Source organism: Phragmites australis, chromosome 21 (assembly GCF_958298935.1).
Source record: "Phragmites australis chromosome 21, lpPhrAust1.1, whole genome shotgun sequence".
NCBI lineage: Eukaryota > Viridiplantae > Streptophyta > Magnoliopsida > Poales > Poaceae > Phragmites > Phragmites australis.
In genome coordinates this window covers 23322594-23332735 of record NC_084941.1, presented here as the reverse complement: position 1 = coordinate 23332735, position 10142 = coordinate 23322594, and the positions used below count along the sequence as shown (strand labels likewise).

The following is a 10142-nucleotide window of genomic DNA, read 5'->3' as shown; positions in this document are numbered from 1 at the left end:
ATCCACGGGCCTCATCCGATGGAGCAACAATTCTGATCTGAGACAATAATCGAATAAGCAATCCACGGGCCTCATCCAATGGACCAGCCCACCACTTTGCTCTGGACCCAAGAAAGAACGAAGCACAACAAGAATGAATTCTAAATAAAAAAAAAAAGCATCCGGGCGCTAGCCCCGTTGGTAAGGATGCGCGAGCGTTCTAGCCAATTCGTGTTCGAGTCCGAGCGCTCACACAAGCATGCACAGAGCGATCTACTCGACCCTGTCTCCAAAGAAGGCCGAGTAAATGGATCCCACCGTAAAAAAACATTCCTCAAAAAAAAAGCAAGAAAGAATTTTGCTTCCAAAGTCAGAACAGAGCACGGTTTAAGCTTATGATGTGTTCTCGTCACATGGAATCAAATGAATGCTACAAATAACATAGAAGCCGGTTCTCGGAAAAAAGGAATAGTACAAAAGGCTAAAATAGAGCTTAAAAACTCAAAAGTAATAAACAGATTGAGCAAGTTCCCGGCAAAAAAAAATATATAGAGAGAGAGAGAGACTGAGCACTCTAATGCACCAAGAAAATGTACGCACATTTTGGATGTCCAACAACAATAACAAAGCCTTTTTTATTTTTCCAATGCTTTGGATGTCCAGTGAGTAATATAACTTGGATCCACTGCAGCAACAATTCTGATCTGAGACAATAATCGAACAAGCAATCCTCGTTTTAAACCCCCTGTCCTGACACCCATGATTTCGTTCTGCAGATAAGTAGAGCGATCACAAACTAATTAAAGGCGCATTTGATCAAGTTCGCTTGGAAGGAACCGAACAAAAGTCACTGGTGTCACAACAAGGATATTCTGCAGTGCAATAGCAAAAAAGAGTATGTACTCTGCAGTGCAATACATTATCACATCATTCATAAACATGAATTTGGACTGCAACGGGGTTCTTTTTTCGAGAAATCAATTTTTTTTGGACTGCAACGTTCTTGAGTAATTCGTGGTCTGGAGGGGGAAAATAGCTTGGTGTCTTCCTCGTACACATCATACTCTATATAAACGTGGTGTGGGATGGTTGGGAAGTAGATTGGTTGCATCCGTGATAGCAGCCTCGAGCATCTCCACCTCTTCAATCCTCGCACCTTCGCAGTCAATCCAGACATTGAGATCCCTGAGGGAAGTAAGGTGGTGGATACCGAGATCAGGATGGTCAGCAAATGCAGATTGCGCCTGACGTGCTCTGATTTCAATGGAGAATCGTTCGAGCTGTGGCGTCGCTCCAGCCTCAAAGATGAGACCCATGATCTGGCCGTACAAGCGGAAGATCTTCAGACATCGGAACCTGTTGTTGCAGACAACCAGCATTTCCATGGGACCATCTGCAGCTTCTGATCGTAACTCCAAGTCTAGCAGCGCTCGCAAGTCCCCGAGGACATGGAGGATTTCCTGTGTCACTTGCTTAACCCTGAGGTGCAGCGTGGAGAGGTTGGCCATTGAGGCCATCCACTCTGGGATCATTTGGAAACAGCACCCCGGGATGTCTAATTCTCGCAGGAGATGAGGAGGTGAGGGCCAAGAATCAAAAGGGATGTCAACAGAACCATGTCCCCTGATAATGCGCAAACATCTAAGGCTGGAACCAACAAGTTTGCCAAGTGATGAAGCCAAGATATCTGTGTACGCTGTTCTGTCATTGCGTGAGTCACTGATGTGCCAAGTTAGCCGAAGAGTTCTCAGGTTCATCAAGCTTCCCAACTCCTGCAAAGAATTTATTGAGCATTCGTTGTAGACCGATAAACCTGACAGTTCCTCCAGAGATTGCATGTTTCCGACTCCATCCGGTAATTGCGAACCATTAACAGATAGAAAGTTCAGCCGTTGCAATTTTACAATGCTTGGCGGCAATTTTCTTATCCATGTACGACACAGATCCAATGTTTCCAGAAACTGCAGTTCTCCTATTTGCTCCGGAAGATGCGTGACGCCGCTTGCTGCAACCCGTAGGTACCTCAGCTGAAATAGATCCCCTATATTGTGGAGATAACAGTTTTGCAATCTCGCACTACTCTCTAAATCCAACATTCTTAGAGCTCGGAAGTTTGAAATAGGAAGCATCTTTTCAGAATACCCAAATATGCCGAGAGATCTGACATGCGAAGAAATCATGGATGACCGTGACATGGCAACTTCTTGCCCACGGTAGTCAACCGAGAGTCGGCGAACTTTGCCTTGGGAGATCAATGTATGCATTTGGTCACCAACGGAGGAGATAAAATTTTCTTCGACGGCCTTGGATACAATGAGATCAAGAATCATATCATGCACACGACATGCCGTTGCTTGACCATCAAGCCCGAAACCTACTGGTTGGATCAAACTTCTGTTTATAAGTTCGTTAAAATAGCATTTCCCTTCGTCTACTGAATTTCTCCCACTTTTGGCCTTGATGAACCCTTCTGCTATCCACCTCCTTACAAGCTGACACATGTCGATCTCATGGTCTTCTGGATACATGCTTAGATATAATAAACATGTCTTCAAATGGTAGGGAAGATCACAATAACTAAGGGATAAAATCCTTTCCATTCCTTCCACATTGTAACTTTGAAGCCCCAGACCAATTGAATTACAAACACTCACCCATTCTTCTCTTCTGACTGATTTAGTACTCATTAAACTAGCCATAGTAACTATTGCCAAGGGCAGACCACCGCACTTTTTAATGATTTCAACTGCAACATCTTTAAGGTTAGCTGGGCAGAGGTCTTCTGAGCCAAAAATTCTTTTAAAAAATAAACTCATGGAGTCAGCTTCACTTAGTGGCCTTAATTCATAAACTGTGCCATGGTGAGGGGAGCAACAGGATTTGGCAATAGTAGCAATTCTTGTTGTCACTAGTATCCTACTACCACAAGTATTCCCAGGCAATCCGCATTTTATTGTTTTCCATGCTTGTGTGTCCCATATATCATCAATTACGATAAAGTACCTAGAAAATGGTAACATACTGCAAGTCAATTGAATTGTTCTGATTAAATGCAGGCAGAGTTAAGTACATTGGAATTGAACTATTTCACGTCAAATTCCTATTCCTAGGCCCTAAATAAGATGGTTGATGCTAAAAGTAATGTTATAACACCGAGCTAATACATATATGCATACTGATGGAAAGAGGTATGTCATCATGCATGTCTAAATATGTTTTAAATTTCAACGCAAAAATGCAACTTGTCTCGTGTTATAAGGAATTGTGGCTAATTGTATGAGAATTAGGATGATAAATAAAATGACCCGTTGTCATTTGCAAGATTCGACTGCAGAAGAGATCCATTAATTAATGTTAAAATTAATTTAACGGTACTCAGTAGTGGGATTTTGAGAATTTGCCTCGTCTGTAGACTGACTTCGAATACATACAAAGTTTAAATTCTAGAATGAATTGTAATTTGAAACAGAGAGCGCACCTTTTGTCCTTGAGCAAATCCCTCAGTGCATCTATGAGCCACTCCACATCCTTTGGTTCGGTGTTAGCTTTATCTCGATTCTTGATTTGAGAAAGTATGCTCCGTAGAATCTTGTTTACATCAGGTTTCTGGGACACTGACACAAAAGCCTGGCAATTGAATTGCCCGCTAATTCTTTTATATGCTTCATTTGCAAGGGTAGTTTTGCCTAATCCTCCAAGACCCACAATTGAAATCACCTTCAGTGACTGTTCTCCGTCACCTAGCAAGTTGATGAGGTGATCCCTCGGAACATCAATACCGATAAGTTCGGATGACTCAACATAGAGTGCAGGTAATCGAGGATCAATGGACAATACATTGGTGGTTCCAGGATCAACTTGAGTGTCCAACTTGTACCTCTTTCTTCTATGACTTGCCTCAACAATGCGACCCTTGAGCTCTTTTATCTGTTGAGCAATCCCATGGTGACCTAACAGCTCCTTGACTTTCTGAACATAGTCATGAAAGAATCCCATGATTCCACCAGGTCTCTGTTGGTGCATGAAAGAATCGTCAATGCAATCCTCTATGTCGTAGGCCATCTCCCTCACTTGATTCCTCCACTCCTTCATCTGAGGGTCAAGCACCTCCATGTCAGTCAGTTTCTCCAACAGAGCGTTCATGCAGCTCAACTCATCCCTCAAGAAGGCAATGTCATGTTTCACTTCATTATGCAGCCAGCTGAATTCCTTACCCAGCAGCGTGGTGAGCTTGTCAAGCAGGGAGTTCATCACCCCGGTGGCAACGCTCACCATGGCCCCCTTCATCTCCTAGGCTAGGCTGTTACGTTCTTCTGCACAGTGACCCCAGGAAGGGAGGTTTGTGACCAGCTGACTGTGTGTGGGTGCAGAATCAATGAAGTAGATAGTAGCTGCTAGTCATCAGTCCACTTGCTGCATCGATGCTTAAGGTTCAGATCTCTGAAGGAAGATTGCAAACATCAAACTATGTCCATGAAGAATCAACGACAGATACAAGCACGCTTTGGCACATACCTTTTGTGTCTTCCTGTCCGTGGCTTCGATTAGGAAACTATGTCCCTTGCTTTGGTTGGACTTGAATTGCACTGCACTCCTCTATTTGGATTTGGATATCAATCCAATCCCACCTCTAACGCTGCTGGAGCATTTCATAGATCGAGCTCCGCCTGGAAACCTCTGCACTGACTTTGAGAGGAAAGGGAGTGACTGGACCACAAGAAAGAAGGAAAACGCGGTGTCAGTGAAAGCGACCAGAGTAGCTTTCAAGCAAGGGGCGCCCAGATGCCGCTCCTATTGTTTTCGCATGGGTTGCTGAAACATCTTTGTCAAGCAACAGGCAGCTTCGCCAAATTAACTTTTGCAGCGCTGATCGTGGATCCTGCTAGCGCACGCGGGAATCCGGCGGATCGTGGTCTCTAGATCAGGACCAGTACGCACTGGCGTGCGAGTGTGAGAGGCCGGTTGTGCTGTACTGCGATGGGGACGGCTGGTGCTGCTTCGTAGCTGACGATGGGGATCAACGCAGCGGAACAAGCTCCAGGCGGCGCAGACTGCAGATCGAGATTCGGAAGATCGGGCGGTGCAATGCGTCGAGCCCGATGCATAGAACGGCGCGCGACGACCGGAGGGAATCTCGGACGGCGACCAACAATAGATGGGTCGGGCGTCGAGACGGACAAAAACCGATCTAGTTTTTTCTCGTGTTCAGTGTCTAGTCGGCTCTTATGCTATTTGTCAGGAAATTTGGATCTAAAAGATAGAGATTTAATATAAAAAAACCTCCAATGCAGATGTGAAAAATCACGTGAAATAAATCTGTATTACGATAGAGATTGATCCATATTTTTTGTTAGGAAATTTGGATATAACAGACCGTTTCACAAACTTGGACTTTTGCTGGCTGTGTCAGCTAGGAACGAACGCATGAGTTTGAGGAGAACAGGAACGCATGCACACGCGGATTTCACTGATAAAAGTAAATTTTATAGGATCGAGTTTTCCGTTAAATCAAAAGATATATAACTAGATCAGTATCTCACGAAAATCTTCCGTTTTCTAAAATTTGTTTTCTCCGCCGGTGGAGGTAGCAGGCGGTTGAATTTCCCGGCTGGCTGGTTGTTGGCTCTGGTAGATGCGGGCATGACGAGGTAGATGAGACTGCTGGCCGGTGACACTGGCATGCAGATCAGCGCAGGGAAACTCGCGAGTGATTGCGTAGACACCCGAGGAGTACGCACTGGTGGCAGGCAAACCAGGACAAGCACGCGGATCGGGAAGATTCCTGGTGGACGAGGGGTGAGGCCGGCGAATCGTCAAAACTAGTGGCCAACTGCACATCAGTCACACGACGGTGCAGCAGAGGTCGGCACGAACGAAGAACTCGGTGACATGAGCGAACGTGGCGTTGTGGAACGTGCAGACGGACAGCGCCGGAGGCGATGAACAGTAGCGGACGCGTGCCAGATGAACAGTACACAACGTATCTTCTCTCTGATCAACAACCTGTCGATGAAAAGTGCTGACAATAGGTGTCATGTGGGGGCAGCAGTGCAGGCGCAAGGAGTCCTATGCGACGGCTTCTTTTTCAGATTGATTAGTTAGAGATTAGCTAGAGATAAATTAGATTTGATTAGCTTGGATTTCGTTAGAGATAATACTTGGTTAGTTTGAATTGTTAGACACTTGGGCTATATAATGCCACCGGATTCATTTGATCAAGGAGGAAAAAAACCAAAACCATCATATCCTGAGCATTATCCTTGGGCACGATGCCATGGCGTCGCCCAAGTTCAAGCGCTCAGCTCACAACTTGGCGATCTCATTCCTGGAGAACTCGAGCGAATCTGGGCACGGCCTAGCACCCGACGACAAAGAAGCAATGATTGACGACGTGATCAAGACCAAGCATAGCACGCAGCTGCTCAAATAGCCCCCAGAGACGACTGACAACCAAGATGAGCGGGTCATGGCGTGGTACTACAAGCTAGATTTCGCTCACTACAACGAAAAAGGCAACCAACTGCCTTGGCTCAACAGGTGCGAACAGATTTTCAGGGGAGTACAGATGCCAGAACACCGCAATGTGTGGTTCGCTTTGTTCCTCATGGAGGACAGCGCGCAACAATGGTACTTCAGGTTGGAGCAGGACCACGACATGATGTCATGGTGGAGCTTCGTCGAGCACGTACATTATCGTTTGGGGCCGCCAATTCAGGATAATCACCTGGGCGAGCTTTCTCTGCTTCAGCGGACCGAGACGGTGGCAGATTACCAGGAGAAGTTCCTGGTGCTAGTTTGCTACTGTGACAACATGACCGAGAAGCACCATACACAGATCTTCATGGCAGGCCTCCTGACCTGCTACGGACGGAAGTTGAGCTCAAATGGACGCAGACGCTAGAAGAAGTCATGTTAAAATTAATTTAACGGTACTTAGTAGAAGGGTGGCAAGCTCCAAGGTTGGGAGCTCTACCGGAGGTGGGGGGGGGGTCGATTCCCCCCTCCTGTCAAAAGGCTCCAAGGAAGTCTTCGGGTAAAAGAGGGTCCAGTAGTAAAAAAAAAATGATTCCCCTTCCTGCACCCACCTCCTGTGAAAAGGCTTCAAGGAAGCCTCTGGGTAAAAGGGGGTCTGGTAGTCAAAATAAAATAAAATAACGATTCCCCCCTCCTGCACCCACCTCCTGTAAAAAGGCTCCAAGGAAGCCTCCGGGTAAAAGGGGGGCTCGGTAGGTAAAAAAAGAAGTAGAGTGACTTCGAATACATACAAAGTTTAAATTCTAGAATAAATTGTAATATGAAATAGAGAGCGCACCTTTTGTCCTTGAGCAAATCCCTCAGTGCATCTATGAGCCACTCCACATCCTTTGGTTCGGTGTTAGCTTTATCTCGATTCTTGATTTGAGAAAGTACGCTCCGTAGAATCTTGTTTACATTAGGTTTCTGGGACACTGACACAAAAGCCTGGCAATTGAATTGCCTGCTAATTCTTTTATATGCTTCATTTGCAAGGGTAGTTTTGCCTAATCCTCCAAGACCCACAATTGAAATCACCTTCAGTGACTGTTCTCCGTCACCTAGCAAGTTGATGAGGTGATCCCTCGGAATATCAATACCGATGAGTTCAGATGACTCAACATAGAGTGCAGGTAATTGAGGATCAATGGACAACACATTGGTGGTTCCAGGATCAACTTGAGTGTCCAGCTTGTACCTCTTTCGTCTATGACTTGCCTCAACAATGCGACCCTTGAGCTCTTTTATCTGTTGAGCAACCTCATGGCGACCTAACAGCTCCTTGACTATCTGAACAGCCACTTGAACTCATCAAAGACATCAATAGCCTCGTAGGAGACCTTCTTGAGTGCTTCAAGCCAAGCACTTACTCCAGCCCGGTAAGCACCTTTCTCCTCTGCATCAGTGATGACGTCCATGATGGCTGGCAGCCTGCACTTCAGGATCTCACGCTGCTCTTCTAAGAAATCAAGTTGAAATGTACCTTGGTTTACATGTGATGAGTGATTGACAAGTTTATTGTTTTGATTTGCTGATCTGTGGGATTGCATGAGCTTGACTATGTACTGCAATGATGATCATATCTAACCAAAGTTACAGAGAAATTGGAGGTGGTGTTTTTGTTTCTGAGTCCAGGGAAAACTGCACTCACCGAATGATCCGGTGTGTAGCAAATTATACACACCGGATGATCCGGTGAGCACATGGAGACAACATCAGAGCATTTCTGCAGCAGAGGCAAACATGGAATTGAGCACCGGATGGTCCGGTGTTGAGGTCAATGAGCATCGGAGCATTTTTCTAGAGAGGTGCAAAATGGAGCCAGTTGAGACTCTACACGCCGGATAGTCCGGTGTGTACACCGAAGAGTACACCAGAGCAATTATTACAAAGAGGATGCAAAGTGGCGCGACTAGTGGAGTTGAACTCACTAGATGGTCCGGCGATGGGAATTGCACACGCCAGAGTATTTCTTACAGAGAAGGTTTTTTCGGTGCTTAGAGGAGTTACACTCACCGGATGGTCCGGTATTCAGAGGGTGAACACACCGAAACATCCGGTGTTCACGCTTTCTACAGGATGTGCTTTCAATTAAGGATTTGTGATATTGGACTAATTGGAGATGGTTAGAAGATATGTGTTTGCTTGTCTTATGGTGTGCATGTGATGGATGCAACTTGGTGGTCGACAGCGGGATTGATCGGGGCCAAGCGGGGTGCTTGGTGCCGGACGATCAAGGAGGCCGGGCGGAGTCAAGGGTGACCCTAGCTGTTGGAGGGTGAACTCCTCAAGCAGGGATCCGGAGGGACCCCCTTTGAGATTCGGCTGGGGGATGATTCTGAATCTGTTTGCGGGTGAAATAAATGGGCGTAAATATGATGGCAGGTGGAATGGAAGGATCGAATGCAGAATGCAGTAAATGCTCAGGAGGTTTTTAGACAGGTTCGGGCCGCACTGAGCGTAATACCCTACTCCTGTGTGCTATAAATGCACTGAGAATATCTCTCAGAGATGTTACTGGTTACAAGAATATTTGTCTATCCTAGAGCTTCGGGCTCCTTGTTCTTTGGTGATTTCAGCTTCTGCGCTTGTACTGGACCTCTGTCTTCTTCCTCGGTTTCCTTTCCTCCAACTTCCATTACCTGTTTTCTCCGGGGAGCCCGCCCCACCTTAAATACTCGCCGGCAGTAGCGTGCCCATAAACGGAGGGCACGAGTTCCAAGGCGCCATAAATGGAAAGCAACCATCATGGGCTACTGCGCGAAGTGACGGGGAGGGTTGAAAATGCGCCCCCGTCCGGTCTCGTTCGTCATGATACCATTCTGCAACGGGTGCCGTGAAGAGGGCCCACCGGGCAGCCACAGAGTAGCCCGGCATGCCCGTTCGATCAGAGCGGGTCTGACGCAGCAGGGCGGCAGGCGGGGTGCTTTGGGCTTCGCGATATTATCCCGAAGCGCGCCGGATGACGCGGGATGGGACCCGTGCATTAAATGTCCCCACGCCTCCCTGCCAAGCCGTGGCAGGGGCTGACACCGAGCGTGGCAGGAGCAGTTGGAAGTGACAGGCCAAGTGCCCTCTTAAATGCGGCATTGGGCCTTTCATTGGTTGACACCTCACCGCTGGACCTCTGTGGGGGCCGCTGGCGAAGGACTTCTTAGGTCGTCGGGGAACTGAGTGCTCGGGGGTCACTGTTCACAGCCCCGAGTACTCTCTCCCGGATATGCCCTCTCTTGGTCCTCGGGGAACTGAGTGCCCGGGGGCCACCGTTCATGACCCCGAGCACTCTCTCCTGGAATCTGACTGATCGGATTCTCGGGGAACCGAGTGCTCGGGGGCCACTGCTCGCGACCCCGAGCACTCTCTCCCGGAACTGATTTCCTTTGGGTCTTCGGGGTACTCGGGTGCTCGGGGGCCGCTGCTCACGGCCCCGAGCACCCCCCTTCCCGGTACTCGGTTCTCCTGGTCGTCGGGGGACTTGAGTGCTCGGGGGCCATTGTTCACAGCCTCGAGCACTCTCTTCCCGGCACTTGGTCTTCTCGGACCATCAGGGAACTCGGGCACTCGGGGACCACTGTTCATGGTCCTGAGCACCCTCTCCCGGGACTTAGTCTTCTCAGACCTCGAGGAGATGATCCCCGCGGGAGGGCGCC

The 10142-nt window shown here is 47.6% G+C and overlaps 1 protein-coding gene across 2 annotated transcripts; it reads right to left on the bottom strand.

Moving 5' to 3' along the window:
• Positions 1-349: 349 nt before the first annotated feature.
• On the bottom strand, positions 350-4752 carry LOC133903403 (disease resistance protein RGA5-like). 2 transcript variants are annotated; one of them, XM_062344764.1, is made up of 3 exons: positions 4495-4752; positions 3458-4392; positions 350-2982 (listed from the first exon to the last, which is right to left on the bottom strand). In XM_062344764.1, exons 2-3 carry the CDS (start codon positions 4264-4266, stop codon positions 1038-1040), a joined length of 2754 nt encoding a protein of 917 aa, XP_062200748.1. In that variant the 5' UTR covers positions 4267-4392; positions 4495-4752; the 3' UTR covers positions 350-1037. The 2 variants fall into 2 exon arrangements, with proteins under 2 accessions (XP_062200748.1, XP_062200747.1); XM_062344763.1 differs by having other exon boundaries at positions 3458-4419; positions 4495-4750.
• Between the last annotated feature and the right edge of the window lie 5390 nt (positions 4753-10142).

Coding starts and splice junctions, on each gene's coding strand:
- LOC133903403 (XM_062344764.1), bottom strand. CDS start 4,266: ATGAAGGGGGCCATGGTGAGCGTTGCCACCGGGGTGATGAACTCCCTG. Junction 2,983..3,457: donor GATTTGCTCAAGGACAAAAG/GTGCGCTCTCTG, acceptor ACCATTTTCTAG/GTACTTTATCGTAATTGATG.